This window comes from Talpa europaea (assembly GCF_964194135.1).
Source record: "Talpa europaea genome assembly, chromosome: 10".
Taxonomy (NCBI): Eukaryota; Metazoa; Chordata; class Mammalia; order Eulipotyphla; family Talpidae; genus Talpa; species Talpa europaea.
Genome location: NC_140077.1, coordinates 101,057,232 through 101,075,135, shown reverse-complemented (window position 1 = coordinate 101,075,135; position 17,904 = coordinate 101,057,232). Strand labels below are relative to the sequence as shown.

The following is a 17,904-nucleotide window of genomic DNA, read 5'->3' as shown; positions in this document are numbered from 1 at the left end:
GTTCTTGTATGCATAAATAAATAAATCTTTTTTAAAAAAGGTTTCTCTCTATCTTTTCGCAACTTGATAGTTCATTTCTTTTTTTTTTTTTTTTTAAATAGAGGCACGTTTATTTATTTATTTATTTATTTATTTGTTTGTTTTGTTTATACAAGCACTGGGTACAGTCAGAAGCGAGGGAAGGTGAGAGAATTTACCAGAGCCAGAGTGGGGAGCAGAGCAGGCAGAAGGACCGAAGTACACTGCTGAGGGGAGCAGCGGGCGGCAGGAGAGGTCTGCACGCCATGTGGGATCCTCCTCCGGTGGCCGGGGAGCAGCCGGGGATCGAACCGGTGCCGCAGAGGCTGCGGGCAGCTTCGCAACCCAGCGCTCAACCGCTGCGCCACCGGGGAGGCCCGATAGTTCATTTCTTTTTAATGGCAAACAATACTCCACTGTCTGGAGCCTTTCAATTCTCAATAAAACTGCTGCAAAACATCCTTGTATAGGTTTTTGTGTGGACATAGGTTTTTAGCTTCTTTGCATATTTTCAAAGGACTGATGGCTACATTTGAAGGTGTTTGCTTAGTTTTATAAGAAACTGCCCAACTTCCAAAGTGGTTGTACCATTTTACTTTCCCACCCACAGTAAATGAGGGTTCATTCATGTTGCTCCACATTCTTGTCGGTATTGGCGGTTTTGGATTTTGGTCACTCTAATAGGCCTATAGTGTTATCTAATAGTTGTTTTAATTCATATGCCTTATATGACCTTAGAGCATCTTTTTATATGCTTATTTGCCACCTATATATCTTCTTTGTTGAAGTGTCTGTTCAATTCTCTGCCCATTTTTTATAATTGGGTGGTTTGTTTTCTTGTTGTTAAGCTTTATGAGTTTTTGGTATGTTTTGGATACCATCCTTTATCTGATAACGCCTTTTGTAAATATATTCTTCCTGTCTGTGACTTGTCTTCTCATATTGTCTTTCACAGATACGAAGTTTTTCATTTTAATGAAGTCAATCTTATATAATAGTTATTTCTGCCATGGCTTTTGCCTTCGATGTCATCACCGAGCTCGAGGTCATCTAGATTTTCTCCTGTATTATCTTCTAGGGGGTTGATAGTTTTGCAGTTTACATATAGGCCTGTGAGCTGTTTTGAGTTAATTTTTTGTGAAGGATTTAAGGTCTTTTTCTAGATTCATTTTTTTGCATGTGGATGTTTGCTTGTTCCAATACCATTTATGGAAAAGACTATTTTTTTTTCATTGTATTTCTTTACTCCTTTTTCAAGGACCAGTTGACTATGTGTATATATATATATATATATGAATCTTCTGGACACTCTCTTCTTCATTAATCTATTTATTCTTTCACCCAAACCATACAACCCTGAAGTTATACTTTTCTCAAAAATATTTTAATGGCTTTGTTGTATCTTCTTAAATGCATTGCTTCTAAAATTTAGGTTATTTTCTGCTAATGCCATTATTTTATAACATAGTGCTCCCGCCTCTTAATTCTTCCATATCCCCTTGAGGCAAGAAATTTTATTACTTTCTTATAAATTGCATTAACAGTTCTTTTGCACAGAAATAAGTAGGCATTCTTCTTTCTTACATAAAAGGTAGCATGCTATCTGCTGCTTGGACTTTATAGTATAATCTGCAGGTATCTATGTATTTTGCTCAAGCACTCACTGTTTCAAAGGCTGCTTGGTATTTTGTTGTGTGAATATTATATAACTGCTTTCCTTTGCCCCTATGGTGCCCTCTCCAGTTGTTTCCAGTCTTTTGCTCTTAGCAAACATGCTGCAGTCACGTGTTTTAGTCTATTCAGTCCAGAAGTGGCATTGTGGGTCCAGAGTTAGATGTACTTGTAATTATGATAGCTGTGGCAACTATGCTCCTCATATAGTCGTACTATTTTGTGTCTAACTTCTGGCATTTTTGTCAGTCTACTAGGTGTCTGATTTTAATTTGCTTTGCCTTTCTAAGAGTGAGGCTTAATTCCCTATGCTTAAAGGCGCTCTTGTTTCCTGTGAACTCTGCATCTCTGCCCACTTTCCAGTAGGTTTGCAAGTCTTTTTATTGATTTGTGGTTGTTCTTTATATATTAGGAAGATGAATCCTTTGTGATGGGCTAATTTTTTTTTTTTGTGAACTTTAAAAAAAAGCTCTTGATAACATTTTTAAAACATAGCTGAGGTCATACTGTAAACATATTTCTGTGTGCTGCTTTTCCTCTTAACACTGCATCACTAAGCATTTTTATTTTTCAAATGTAACATGTTTGCACACCTTAGAAAGAAAAGCAGAGGGAAGCCCTAGGAGGTGGAAGGCAGAGGGCATTACCCTGGCTTGTTCTGTTGATGTTAAAGTGATAGTCTAGTGAAGTTGGAAGAGCACAGAATTGGGAGTCAGGAGACATTGGCTTGAGTCCTAATATTTTACTGGTTATAATTTTGCCAAAGTCTCCTACCTTCTGTGTAAAACAGATTATATAATACAGGCTTTCCCAGGGCATGGATGAAGGTCAGCTCAGGTGAATTCAGTAGAAGTGTTTGGCAAACTCTAAAGTGTTAGGCAATTATTTGTATGTGCGTGTGCAGCTCTGATCACTAGACTTCCTCTGCCTGGGTCCAAACATCAGACCTTCTGGAACTTGTGTCTCTTGGAGGTTATGCAGTGAAAAAGAAGGCAGTGACTTAGCATGATGGAAATCAGTTTGCTGTAGCACTGGAACAGCAGTAACAAACCCAAAACCATGAAAATAGGTTTAATAAATGAGAAGAGGGATTACTTTTTTAGAAAGAAACTCTGTCCTGTCCTTCAGGGAACCAGGGAATGAAGGGCAAGAAAATGTGATATATGAATGCTGAGAAGAAAGCTCAATAAATGTCATTGTCTGAGTCCAAACGACATACTTGAAACTGAATCTGAATGCCTTGAATTCATTAAGGTGGTTTCCCTGTAGGAGTTCACCCACTGCCTCGTGCTTCAGCTACCAAGAACCCTCTAACGCAAATAGTAATTAAGGTTGTTTATCTTAAGGTAATAATAGAGTCTTTGATGGGTTAAAAAAAATAGGGTGTTCCTGCTGTATTCCTCAATTTCATTATTTGGTATAGTTATATGATTAGATAGTCAAAAGGCACTAAGTCTGAGTATTTACAACACAGTGTGTGCCTAGCTAAGTGTAAGCACTTTACATTTAATCATCAGAACAAACTTAGGAAGTGGGTTCTGTCCTCTCCATTTTGCAGATGAGGTTAGTTAGGAACAAAGAGGCTCCCCAAAGTCGCATAGCTAGAGAGAGGACTCCGGAAGCCTCTCCCCGTCCTTCGTGAAGAGTGTTCAGTCCTGTGTTGCTTCACGATGAGCATATATTCCGAGAAATATGTCGCTAGGCAGTTTTGTCATAGTGTAGTTGTCATAGCTTGTAATTACAGGAGTCTTGGTGGTGGCGTCTACTGCAAACCTAGGCTGCATGGTACAGTCTATTGGGCACATCGTAGCCTCACTATTTGGTGAAGTCCTCTGCTCATCCCCCTCTCTCAGCAACCCAACTTGCTACTGCAGACACAGCCAGCCTTAGCAATTCCTTATATATCTTTCTAGAGATACTCTAAGCATATACAATAAAATCCAGAATTTTTCCCCTACTGGTTTTTTCCTTTTTTACAGATGCATGCCAGTATTCTATATACAGTGTTTTGCATATTTTTCCACTTAAAATGATGTTTTAGAACTTATGTAATTAAGTAAGGTGCTTCTTCATTTGTCATTCTATCTTACAGCATTGCATGGTATGGATGTGTTGTAACACACACAGTGCCACCTTTAAACACCTTTTTGTACGCAATCAGTCATTTAGGGCCTATGCGAGTTATCTGCAGGTTTAATTCCTGGAAATAGAATTGATGGGTCAAGGAATATGTGTGTTTCTACCCATTTCTTTCTTTCTTTTTTTTTTTTAAGATTTATTTATTTATACAAGCACTGGGGTACAGGCCAGAGTCGCAGGAGGGTGAGAGAATTCACCAGAGACAGAGCAGAGAGCAGAACAAGCGAAGGACTGAAGTACACTGCTGAGGGGAGCAGCGGGCAAGACAGGAGAGGTCTGCCACGCCATGTGGGACTCTCCCTGGCTGGCCAGGAATCGAACTGGCGTTGCAGAGGCTGCAGACAGCTTCACAGCGCTGCACTGAACCTGCTGCGCCGCCTGGGAGGCCCCTCTAACCAGGGATAGAGATATTTCAGAGATATTTTATAACCCGAGATGTTTAACTTTCTATTTAGCTTAGCTTTCTTATTTTGCAAGTGAAAGACTTTATATAGAGATCAAGCTTTTGACCTCTGGAAACCTCTAGGAAAATTGAGGTATTAACATATTATGGTGACATAATGTAATCATGCATAACATGTATGATGAGTAGGTCTAAAATTAGCATATAAAGCAATATCTTGAATATTCTCTTCAAAATCTATTTATCTGCTATTAGTATACAGTTTCCCTGGGCCAGGGGAGGGAAAATTCTTACCTTCAGGAAAAGATATGAAATCATGTTGAAGCAAGTTAACTTTTAGCAGAGCACTTATGCATTTCAGTAATTCTGGTATATAGTCATGCATGTTAACTGTTTTAGTTATGTTGACAAGAGTATAGAAGAATTAGCGCAGCGAATATTAAATTAATGCATGGATTGAAATAATCAGTGAAACTTTTTTAGATACAGGTAGTTTCTGTTTATAGATATCAGAAAAAAATGAATAGTGCTCTTTTTTGAATAGGGAAACAAATTCAGAATTAGCCACCTGGACCCAATGGGAGGATCCCAATTTTGTTGGCAACATTCAAAGCATCCTAGTCAGGAACCAGTTGAACATACGCCTTCCTCTCCCCATCAGGTCTCATCAGGCATTCATCTTGGCCACAGACTTTGATCTTGTGCCTTTGACCTTGACGCCCATCATGAACACAAGTGTGTTGTTGTTTCTCTCTTCTTCATGGTGGTCAGAGGGAAGAAACTTGATGATGGCACAGTGGTCAAGCTTATTTCTCCTGGGGGTGCTCTTCTCAGGGTGTTTGGGTTGCCTTTGTGGCCGCAGTGTCTTTGGCCCCCACACAGCGAGTGACATGTGGATCTGTATTGTGGCTGTGGATGCTTTTCAGCACTGCTTTCTTGGCTTCAAAACTTTTACTTTGGCTTCAGTCTTGAGAGGGACCAGGGCTTCCTTTGCTTCTGGCACCATCTTTGTGAAAAGCAAATAGTGCTTTTTTATTTTTTTTTAACTTTTTGGGTAAGATTTATTTATTTATACATACAAGAGCTAGGGTTTAGACCAGAGGCGCAGGAGGTAAGAAGATGCACCAGAGACAGAGTGGGGAGCAGAACAGGCAGACTGGCTGAAATACACTGCTGAGGGGAGCAGTGGGCGAGACAGGAGAGGTCTGCCTTGCCATGTGGGTAGCTCCCTCGCCAGGGATGGAACTGGTGCTGCAGTGGCTGCGGATAGCTTCCTAGGTTGCATCTTAACCCCTTGCGCCACCAGGGAGGCCCTAGTGCTCTTTTAAGAATTAAAGGAACCACTTGGGAAAATGTGAACCATATTTAGAGATTATGGAGTTTTTAAGGGGGAAGAAGAAGAAACTATTAACAGCAAACTGGGAAAACTAGCCAAGATGGGCTCTCATTTGGCACAATGACCTCCCCATTCAGTGCCCTCTTACCTCAGAAGAATTTACTCTTTCCTCTACAAATATTGTTAGCATCTTTTGAAAGTTCTATTAGGTATGTGTTTATATTGAAAGTGTGCTTATCAAAGCTTAGAGAACATCTAGGGCAATAAAGGGGTGCCTTGTGGTGATGTAGATAATTCATTTAAGATGGCTCTCCTGGTGTCTGGTTGAGGTCATCTATTCTTATTTTTGCTTCACAGGCCTAATAGATAATTTGGGGGTTTCGTGTATTAGAGTTGGAAGGATTTGAGCCCCAAAGCATCAGTATACAGAAGAGGAGACATTGGACTGAGGTGGTGTGTGACATGGAATCAGACTGTGCGGGTCCTGCCTAGAATCCAGACAGGCTCTGCTGTTTTGTTGGTTTTGGGGTGACCCCGGGGCAGTGTATGGGGTGTGGGTGGTGGTGCCCTAAGTGACACACACACACACTTTGCCCATTTTCAATTTTTGACCAGACATGACCATGAGCACAGGAAAGAAGGAAGAAATTCTCTTTTTCCTCTTCTATACCTCATAGTTCCTTCTTGACAGCACTCAAACCTTAAGCTGTAGTGTGACTCAATGTTGGGTCATTGCTGTGTGAACACATTGCATAAAGATTTATGTGGCTTTAGCTTGTGACCCTTGCATCCATTTATAGCATTGTTTCAGTGGGGGCAGAAAGTCACAACCTACTTGCACATAAACTTGGACGGTCATCTTTGTTAGGGATTGGCTACATTCAGGAAAATGTGGGGGACCTGAATGTTACTTATTCCAGTCTTTTGACCTTCGCTCAAACATAGTAAGCATTACAAATTGGTCAACAATCTCTTATCCTACAAGTCCAAGATCCTAAAATGTTTGAAAAAATTTTTGAAACTGACCTGAACTGCTATGAGGCTATTTATAGCCTCTGTCTAATCCACTTAGCATAAATATTCATATCTTAGGCTGGTGAAATATTAATTTGTTTGATTTTGTGATTTGATTACACCAGACCCTGAAGGAGGGATTATATAATACGTGCTATAAGCGTCTTTCAAAAATTCTTAACTCTGAAACTTCTGGCATGGAGGATATGGGTTGAAGGATTGTGTGACTGAATTCAGCTTTGAATTATGCTTTCCAGTTTTACAAGCACTTTCATACTTATTCTCTGAGAATACTTATTTCATACTTATTTCATACTTATTCTCAGAGAATAAGTGGGATAGATGAGGCAGATAATTTTGTGAGATAGATGAGGCAGATAATTTTGGAAAAGTGCTTTCTTCATCTGGGTTGTGAAAGTGGCAGAATTAGAGTTAGGGGCTCTCTTTACCCTGCTGATACTAATCTGTCCCAGCATCACAGCCTCTGTGACTTGTACCCATCCCTCACCCCCACCATGCGGACCTGACCTCTTCAACCTTCAAATTCCCTTAAGCCACTCAGACGTTCTTCTCAGTACCTGTGTCAGCACATTTTACTTATTTGTTATATGTTGACCTTCCCACATCAGACTGTAAGCATTTTGAGGTAGGAACTGTATCTAGTTAATTTTTCTTCTTTTTTAAAAGATTTATTTTATTTATTTATGCATACAAGAGCTGGAGTATAGGCCAGAGGTGTGGGGTGGAGGAGGGGTTGTGGTGAAAGGATTCACCAGAGTGGGGAGCAGAACAGGCAGATCTACTGAAATACACTGCTGAGGGGAGCAGAGGGCGAGACAGGAGAGGTCTGCTGCACCATGTGGGTCACCTCCCATGCCGGGGATCCAACTCGTGCTGCAGTGGCTGCAGATAGCTTCTTAGTGCTGAGATTTAACCCCTTGTGCCACCAATGAGGCCCCTGGATCTAGTTAATTTCTGTTCCCAGAATCACACATGGCACCTGGGTAGGAGACAGGTGCTGAGAATATGTGCAAAGAATGAATGCAGGAGTGTGCTTTGGGAGTCATGTTACAGAGCTCTTTCCACACCACATCACTGATCATAGGGATTTATTCTTTCATTCCATACATTTCTCTTACAAAAGGAATAATAGAGTTACATGTCACCTATTTTGTTAAAAACAGAAAACCATTCAGCCACCATCCAATATAAATCTGTTTTGGTAAAAAACAAATGGTGTACATTTAATTGGAATCATATTTAAATGATATCATTAGGTCAGCATTATGTATTAAAGCTTTTGATGAGACCTGAAATCCTTTTTTTTTTTTTTTAAAGATTCATTTATTTATTTATACAAGCACTGGGTACAGTCAGAAGCGCAGGAGGGTGAGAGAATTCACCAGAGCCAGAGAGGAGAGCAGAACAGGCAGACTGACGAAGTACACTGCTGAGGGGAGCAGCAGGAGAGGTCTGCACGCCATGTGGGACCCTCACCCAGCGGCCAGGGATCAAGCCCGTGCTGCAGAGGCTGCGGGCAGCTTTTCAACCCAGCGATCAACTGCTGCGCCACCAGGCAGGCCCCGAGATCTGGAATCCTTAAGCACTTGTTTATTACTATATTCTTGATCACAGGATAGCAATTCAGTGGTGAATTCTCCTGCATTTCTTCTGAAACTAAACCAGGCAATTTGTGAAACTAAGACTCGGTCAGTACAAAATAGGGGAAGAAAGGAAAGTCAACTAATTTGTAACTAATTGATTTTCTTCCTAGCTGTCTCCTGAGAGCACTAGCCTAGCAAAAAATAAATGAATTCTAAATTTGTTACTGCCATCTATTCACATAACTTTTTTCCTTGAAATAAATAGCTTGTTACTGGTGGGAAATAATGTAAATTTGTGCTGACAGTGAATTCTGACTACAGCTGAAGCCTAATTTTTCCTTTTACCCTTAGTCTTTTTTTTTTATTTTCAGGTAATAGTCATTAGGACCTCCTTACTGCTATTGAGCAAACCTTTTGAAAGTGTTTCTGTTTGTACTTTATAACTTTTTTTTTTTTGAGAGAGAGAGAGAAAGGGAGGTCATCAGGGATGGTAGAGAAAAGAACACAGCATAGGGCTTAAGAGTGGCTGGAAAATGTCATCATAGATCTAGAAAGTTGCATAGGAGCAGGAGTTTGATTTGTTCACTGTTTTATCCCAGTGTGGGAAGAAAGTTTGGCACCTAGTTCCAGTGCAGGGGCTACTTGTTAGATGGGTAATGTTTGCAATTTTGGTGTGTTTTTTGGTTGGTATTACTTGTTCTGTATCGTTTTTTACCTTTCCTTGGGCCAGTTAACATTTCTTGCCATTCCTGACTCTTAAAACATTCACATCTCTGTGTCATAAGACTGCTGCCTTAAGCTCTTCTTGTGAACTGATTTCTGATGATGTAGGATTGTGTCCTTGTGCCAGAACAAGAGGGGGAACACTTTCAAAGTATTCTTTTTCCAAAGCTCATGCCCCCTCGTGTTCCATTGGGTCCATTTCTAGCCTGATTCCTGTAAAAGTTCAAGAGCACAATCAGACACCAACATTAGAACTGGTCTGCAGGAGGCAGCAAGTTTCCCTGCAACAAACCACATACCTACTGTTCTGTTCCTTATTAGCCATGACTGAGGAAACCCTAGGTATGTGGGCCACTACCTCCATACCATGTGTCCTGAAAATGGCTTTTTCAAGGTAGTTTTGCTCTCCCCTAAAATGCAAGCCAGATCATGTCATTCTCTTTCTCAGAAAGTTAGAATGGCATGTCACTGCTCATAGAACGAAGTTCTGGCACAGCATCCTAGCAGTACCTCCCACCCCCCACCCCCATGTAGCCCTAAGCTGTCTCTGCAGCCTCTTTTCCTGTAATTCTCTGCAGGAGACATATTCCAGCCACTCAAGACTTTGACATTGTACCATTTGGCTTTTTGTGTTTGAGCTCTGCTCTTAGTTTGCAGGGACTCGCCATTCATCATTGCATGTCTGACCCTTGTCAGCCTTCTTAACTTCATTATTCATATATTGCTTCACCCAGGGATTTTTCTGATTTCCTCTCTTGCTCTCTATCTTCTGCCCTGCCCTGTTGTTTTCATCTAGTTACCTACATGACTGCCCTTCTAGAGTTTTATTCCTTGAGCATAGGGATTTACATATTTCTTATTTATTGTGCCACCTAATGCCAGCATCCCTTGACCTTCCTAACCTCTAGTAGCACAACTCCAGTCTGTCTCTGTCATCACATAGCCACCTTCCATCTGTGTCTAGGCCCAAATTCCCTGTGTATTTGAGGACTCCAGTCATTAGATCAGGGCACATCCTAATGCAGTCTGACCTCATCTTAACTTACTGCATCTGCACAGTCCCTGTTTCCAAACAGATACCGGGAATTAGGGCTTGAGTACATTTCGAGGGGGAATACAGTTGAGCCCAAGCACAGGTTTATATACATATTAAAGAAAATTCTATTTTTATGGTAAGTAAGCTAGACTTTGGCCACTTGCTTCCTGCTATAGATACCCAGTTCCAGAAGTAAAACCTGGTTTCCATTCCAAAGAAGGAAAACTTAGCATTGTGGGATTTTGAAACCAAAAGGGGTCCATATAAATCATTTTGTTTAAATTTACAATAAGAAAATGTAGACACATTATCTTATTTTCTTCTGCTGCAGGTCATATAGCTCTGACCATAAAGTGAACACATAATGGCCTGTCCCCGATGCCCCAGGGAGTATTCTTTCCTCGCTTTCAGCAAAAGCAAAGAATGACGTTGTTCTGATTTGAATACATTTTTCCTAAAATAGTCATTTTTTAAGGCAAAAGCCCCAGCTGTAATGTTCACGCATCTCTGAAACCTGCAGAGAGTTGCCCTTAGTAAAGCCTCTGGGGTCAGGGTTGGTGTTGGCAGAGGCGCCACAGAAACTGCTGATTGAATGTTGAAGTGAGTGCGAACATGAAGTGAATAGAAGCCCCAGCTGTCCAGGCATGGTGGGGAGAGGGCTGGACGCTGGGCAATCTCTGCAGATTATCCCACTTGATCTTCTCAGTGGCTCCTACCAGTGCTGCTTGTGGGGGCTTCCCCACGGCTAGAAATCCAGTAGGGGGCAGAGCTGTCTCTTTCTGAAGAACTCATTTAAGCTTTGTCTTCCTGCATTTCCTTTACCAAAGTCCTCCACTGTCTTCCCCTAAGGTTAGTGTTGGGGAAAGTCAAAATTATAACTAGGTCTTAAACCAAAAACAATATTCCTGTGGAAGGAGAATAGCATTTTCCTGGCACTTTATAAAATACTTTTTTAAGGTACTTGGGTTAAAAAAAAAAAAAAAAAGGATAACCTAATGTACACACTTCCCATGTTTTTTATTTCCATCTTTTAAAATTAATAAATAAGGAATATTTAATAAATTGTGATTATTATTAAAGTTTAGCTCTACTAGGCAGGCTGTCCTCAATTTGATGAATATTTGAGTCAGCATTATCCCTCAAAAATGAGGATTTAATAAATTATAATGCTATTCTTGCAAAATGTAATTGTTGGGGCAAAATAGGTTGAACAAGGAAATAAGGCAATGAAATCTTTCTTGCTCTGTCATTTTTAATAACTTCACCATGTGTACTGCGTACGATAATTTCAGAGGGTGTTTGTAATGATATTTTTTTTTAATTTTATTTATTTATTTTTTATAGAGGCATGTTTTATTTATTTATTTGTTTGTTTCTTTGTTTATACATGCACTGGGTACAGTCAGAAGCGTGGGAGGGTGAGAGAATTCACCAGAGCCAGAGCGGGGAGCAGAGCAGGCAGAAGGACCGAAGGACACTGCTGAGGGGAGCAGCGGGCGGCAGGAGAGGTCTGCGCGCCATGTGGGACTCTCCTCTGGTGGCCGGGGAGCAGCCGGGGATCGAACCGGCGCCGCAGAGGTCGCCGGCAGCTCCGCAACCCAGCGCTCAACCGCTGCGCCACCGGGGAGGCCCGTTTGTAATGATCTTACATAATTTTAAAACATAGTGGTCTGGGTATCAGGACTTTCTTGGTGTAACTGACAGGATCTGACTCCAGGACTAGTACTCAGAGCAGCCAGCTCTGGTCAAGGAATCTGGCTCATCCATGGCCACATCTGCTCTCCACATTGACGTCCTCTTCAGACAGGCTCTCACCTTGTCCTGGCAAAAATAAGCACCAGCAGCTCAAGGGTTACTGATTACCAGTTGAGCAAGTATATTTTGGGACTGGTTTTCAGCCTTGCTGGGGGCTCACGTGGTTATATCTGCATACATAGTCTGGAGGGAATATGGGTTACCTCTGGACTGAGTTGAGGAAAAACAATTTCCAAAATAAACTTGCCATGTTATTATCAAAATTAGTAGAAAGGCTGCTGGGCATGGCAGCTCAGAACAGTTTGTTAAAAGAAGGTACAACCAGAACTTTGTGTTTTTCAGTCCTGGGATTTAAAAAAACAAATCTGTTCCCCTAAAAGAACATGCTCCATGGGAAGCGCCACTGCTCCAAGGAAAGAACCAATAATGTGTGGTTTATGATGGGTACCAGTATAAGCAAAAATCATAACACGAACATCTTTCTTAAATAATTACTACTATTTTAGACATGCATCAATCTCTGTGTGACACATTTGACATATTTCCTTTAAATCCCACAGCAGCTTTGTGAGGGTGGCTTGAGATTCTTACTGTGCCGATGAAGGGATGCAAGCTCGGAGAGTTTGGAGTTCAATGCAGATATGTCTGACTTCACTTCAGTTATACTGTCTCTGAGCTTTACGGTTTGCTTTTGTCTAACTATCCCCCTATCATCCATCCCTTAAAACTCCTTCCCCAGAGTTTTCTAAGCTGCCTTTTGCTGCTAGGGCCCATCCCGTCACCACAGAACGTGACCACGTGCTTCTCTCATGCCCTCACCCTCTGTTGCTATCACACTTGCCTTCAGTATGAAGAGTCTGAATTCTTATAATACATTTTATTTGACCTTTCTGCAATCCGTCCTAATTTGTCCTACCACAGTTTTCCTTTGTGCAGCCAGATTGAGTTTTTAAAAAGTGTAGGCTTCAGCATATGAGCCTTTGTTTACCATGGTTTCACACCAGGTGTGGGGCCTGGTCCTGGTGCTGCCAGCCACCTTGCCCTCTCTCCAACTGACAGTCTGTAGTTACACATTTATATTGATTATTAGCCTGATATTTCCCTCTAAACCATGTACTCCATGACTGCAGGGACTAAGTTGGCTTGATTAATTAGTTGTTGAATCTCTAGCATTGACCTCAGTGCCTGGAACATGGTAGCCTCTCAAATATGTGCTGAATGGATTGACAGACTAATAACTGATTCTACCCAAGGCAGTGCATTTTCAATTATTCCGATTTCTATATTTCTTGCCTACTGATCATTTATTACTCAAGAGCAAACCTATGTCTAGAGCAGTTTTATAGCGATGGCTTAGGAACATGCCATGCTTCCTTCATTGCCAATTGTTATTGTCAGCAGTGCGGGTGTCGTACAGTGAGACATCGGTTTTCAAACTTCTATATCAGAGTCAGCCATGCGAGAGGAAAATAGTAAAATGAGGAAATGTAATTCCTAGCAGTTTGGTCTGAACTGGGTGGATGGGGAGGAAGAGAGGCAATAGCTCTACTAACCAGCTCCAGGTGGGTCCCTGCCAGATGGCACAGAAATCTGGACACGCCCCAGGTCTGCCGTCTCCAGAACCTGCGTGGCCAAGTTTTGCCTTTCTGCTTATCTTTGCTGTTCCTGGTGCCCATCTTTACCCATCTGGCTTTGCAAAGAAAAGCTTCCTCTCAGGTGATTACAGCAGTCTCCCTCAGCTGTGTCAGGGGGGGACATCGGCAATATTTGCCCAGCCCATTGGCATCCACAGGCAGGGCTGCTGCCCAGGCTGGGGGTGGGGGGGGGCTCACGGTCTGCCCCACACTCGTAGCCTTCTGACATGCATGCAGAGCTCTGGCCAGGAAACCTCTCTCATGATCATCCCAAGTGCTGAAGGTAATGTGACTTTTGTCTCCCTTTTGATCCACAGTTGGTCATGTTCAGAGTTTGATCTGAATGAGATTCGCCTGATAGTTTACCAGGACTGTGAAAGGAGAGGCAGGCAAGTCCTGTTTGATTCTAAAGCTGTTCACAAGATTGAAGACGCAGCAACTCAGGTATGAAATATGGATCTGCTGTCATCTTTTTTGGGTGTGCTTCTAACCACCGTCGAGTCACTTATTAATCTGTATTCCTTTCCTTGGGTTATATTGTACCTTGCTATTCATGGTTCAGAACTAACATAAACAAAGACCCCTCCCCACTCCCACATTTGTATTTTTATTAATACACAGGTAAATCTGTTAACCCACAATCATGACGGACGCTAAGCAGTGTATTGCAACTGTAAATAGGAGCGAGTTTGGTGGTGACTTCAATCTAGTAGGATTTTGATGCCAAGTATGAGCCTTGTAATGGGAAAACTGAGAACTCTAAATTTCATAAGGTATTAGCCTAAGGGACGGTACTAGATCATTCGGTCCAATGTTTCTCCTAAATAGTAAGAGAGATACTTAGTACTGGGTTAACCAAAATTTAATAGCTTTCTTCACTCTAGGGCTTCAGCGTGCTACCAATCAAAGTGGGTTACTTCTCAAACTCACTCACCTAGGAAACCACTGTTTCTGGGGTAGATGTGTGTGTTTGTGTAGGGCGGAGTGGTGGTGTGGGGCTGGCCTGGGATGTGGGGGCACCAGGGGTGGAATGAGACAGGGCAGCTCTGGGGGGACCCTTGGAGCCAGAACAGAAAGGCGCAAGTGACATGTCAGGTGAGGAGCCGAGGCTGGTCCTCTGTAAGTCTTCAGGACACTATTCCAAAGTACTTCTGTATTGTCACCGCTAGTCCCTCCATCCTCTTTTTAATAATTATTCAGATGCCTGCAGCTTAAATAAATCCATTTGCACTTCCTGTCTTCATGTTCAGCAATTTGGTGCCTGTTCTGACCAAATTCTACCAGTTTAGAGCCTGTGGAGGTAAATGAATAGTTTGTATCACGGTTTTTGTCTCATTAGGCCAAGGAGCTGTTTTCCTGCTTTTGATAGGGATCATTTCTGCAGGAAGGGATTGTTTGGTTAGAGACAGTTTAGCTGGGTGGATGCCACAGTGCTTTGAAGTGGAATTTCGCCAGGAGCTAATCATTACAGTAGTTGTTGCGCTTGTTAGGTGGGTAGAGGGAGGGCTGCGGAGTCTCAGGTGAGTCACCTGTGGGCTTCCATGGCAGATTTATATCAAAGTTTAGGTGAGCCAGTGCTTGACCTGTGTTTGGTGGACAGGACGTGGTTCTCCCTGATTTCCCCCATCATTTCTGGTTTCCCCAAAGTCCTCGCGCAGATGGCTGAACACCCACATTCCTCCCAGGGGCTCCTGGGGTGGTAACAGGTAGAAGGCAAAACATTCTCACCGCTTTTCAGAGGGCACAGGACTAGGAGTCCTCCATCAGAGCAGTGATGACACTGGAGTCTGGACTTCAGCTTTCCGGGAAGGGCCTCACTGAGCTAAAAAGGCAACTTAGGTCCCCAGAGGCCTGTTACGTGCTGGGCTGCGAGGAGGTGAGTCAGGCCAGTGCTCCCCGCATCAGAAGCTATCTCCACTGCAGCCTGCTTGGTGTGTTGTAACCTTAGCCAGAGCACTTCAAGGCCAGTGTGGACCTCACATTACCTTGGCCTCTCCCAGGGGCTGTGTTTCTAGCCTAGGTGGTGCTGAGTAACAGCTGGACCTGCAGAGGTGTGAAGGGCAGGCTCGTGCGCAGAATGTCCAGCGCCCCTCCACAGGCCGCCTGGGCTGCAGTGACAGGGCCAGCAGTTTGTGTTTTTCTACATTCTTTTCCCATTTTCAGCAACCCCCCCCCCCCCAACCAGTGGCAAGGGCAAAACATCATGAGTTTGTCTCAAGCATATGACTGCAGTCATTTGCATTAGACCACCAGTGTGACTGTCACATTGGAGATTAGATAAGCTGCAGCCGCATTCATGTTTTCCCAAGCAAAAGCTGCACACAGAAAAGCAAGACTCAGAATAGAAACAACTTGTCATAGAGTGCAGGAGGCTTCTATAGGGACGGATGTATTTTGCTGTAGGAGGAAAGTTAAAATGAATAGAGGTGCGTCTTTATACCTTTATGTTAGCAGTGAACTCTATCTAGGGGATCTGTAGAAGATATTTCTCTATAACCCCTAACCTTACAGTTCCACATTTCTATCACATGCTGTATGCATCACAGTAGCTACTATTTCAGAGTTTTGGCTTCATCTTTCACAAACTTGACCTCATGATTTTCTTTCCTATTTCCTTTAAGGTAGTGATAAAGTAGGCGTGTCTTTAAAAACACAAACCTAGTCCTTCCAAATTAATAGTTTTCCTTTCTTAATTCCTTCTACTTAGTAAAAATTTTCATCTGAAGCTGTATCTTTATCCTTACCAGTTTTAGAGATTAATACTCTACACGGTGCTGAAAATCTTCTAAATAACCTGAATCAAAATCAGATCACATTGATGATTTTAAAATATGAATTAAAATGAATTAATATGAATTAACCAATTTAAGCAGAATAAAATCTTAATATATAAACCTCACCTTCATTCTAGTACCCTCATCAGCATCCCCCCACCCAAAATATCATAAACTCTCAAGAACCACATTTTTGTCACCAATGAAAAGGGGGAAACCATGGAAGGAAAAAGCTGGATTTTGATGCCACTTATACATGACATGACAGATTGTTTAAACAAAGGAATTCCCAGTGAAGGGCGTTTGGGGGAAACCTGACCTTCCCAGCAGCACTGATCGTGCCTGTCTCTCTTAACCCAGAAAACAGAGGATGGCCCCATTAAAATGTCCGCCAAGTGCTGCCAAGGAAGCAGTGGTGGAGGTGGGAGCAGCAGCAGCAGCAGCAGCAGCAGCAGCAGCAGCAGCAGCAGCAGCAGCAGCAGCAGCAGCAGCAGCAACAGCAGCAACCTCTCCTACCATGGTTCTTTGGGAGGGTCTTTACAAAATGCGAAGGAGCAGCTTCCCAAGTACCAGGTAAAGCAATCCCTCCTATGTGGAACATCCCGTGAGGCTCAAATCATTCACTAGAGTTTCTCCACAAGGAAGAATGCCCGCTTGAGGGTTTGACCCCATGAATATGAGACAAAGTAGTGAAAAATGTGCTCTGGAATGTTTCGTGTCAGGCTATTTTTACACTTGGTTTTTATCTCTCATTAAAAATTTGTAATCAAGTCAAGGCGAGCCGGCATAATACTTGCCAGATGAGGGAGAAATGCTGCAAATGAGGTAAAGCCTCTTGTTTTGTTGTCAGCCTGATTAATAAACATGCATTTTTCCGGTTTTGTTATAAGAACTTTGAGGATTCTAGAAATGCATCTGGGCATCGAGGAAAATAGGATTTGCCAGAAGAGGGAAGAAAACCTGTATAAGAGAGGAAAGAAATGGGGTGACCTGCCTTGAGTGCAAAGGATAAAAGACTTGTAGCAATTTTCATGCTCTGTGTTTGAGTAGTAAGAGAGCGAGACAAGGGTTACTGAGAAATATTGACTAACTAGAGAGCAGGGAAGAAATGTTATAATTCTTGAGTAACAGAAGGATATTAGTTGATGGAGAATATGATGTTTTTTTTTGGACCCATGTATAATTTTGTCTACCGTGTTGCTGTGAAAGCAAAATAGGGGAATTACCAGCAGCCGCAGAGCTTTAGAACTTTGTCAACACCATGGTCAGGCTTTGGAGCAGGGATTTGCCCTTATTTCACAGTGCTCTTGGGTTTCAAAACAGTTTGTGGTTAAAAAAATAGAGAGTGAAAATTTCAAGTAGTTGAGAATCACAGTTGGTGTGTGGACCTTGTGCTCCAAGAAAAAGCAGTTTAAAAGATGGAAGTGGTGGGTGGAAGTTACTAATAAAGATGCGAAAGGCTTGGTCTCTGTCTGCATGTAGTGAGACGAGGTTGGTGTAAACCTTAACCAGAGAGGAGACTAGTGTTAGAGATTGATAGTTCCTTGTTTCTCTTCCCTCCTTTGCAAATACGTACAAGGTATGTACATATGTCAGTGTGTGGGTAATTGTGCGTGTATATATTTGTATTTTTGTATGTATTTGGAGTTAAAAAATTAGAAGAGAGTGTTAAGGATGACTCTTGAGCTTTTACTTGAGTGGAAAGCAAAGGAGCAGAGAGTCTGCCTTGTGGGCTGGGTTACAGAGGGATGGTTGTTTTGTCCTGCCCAAGCTGTGCTAGGCGCCCATGACAGCCTG

The 17,904-nt window shown here is 42.3% G+C and overlaps 1 protein-coding gene across 1 annotated transcript in view; it reads left to right on the top strand.

Moving 5' to 3' along the window:
* Window positions 1–17,904, top strand: part of FNIP2 (folliculin interacting protein 2) — a gene marked incomplete at both ends in the record, with an annotated part of 109,087 nt that overhangs the window by 41,229 nt on the left and 49,954 nt on the right. Inside the window, 2 exons of the mRNA XM_084245319.1 lie at window positions 13,651–13,777; window positions 16,468–16,680. Of these exons, the coding sequence (XP_084101445.1) occupies window positions 13,651–13,777; window positions 16,468–16,680 (340 nt within the window). The remainder of the gene's footprint in view (window positions 1–13,650; window positions 13,778–16,467; window positions 16,681–17,904) is intronic.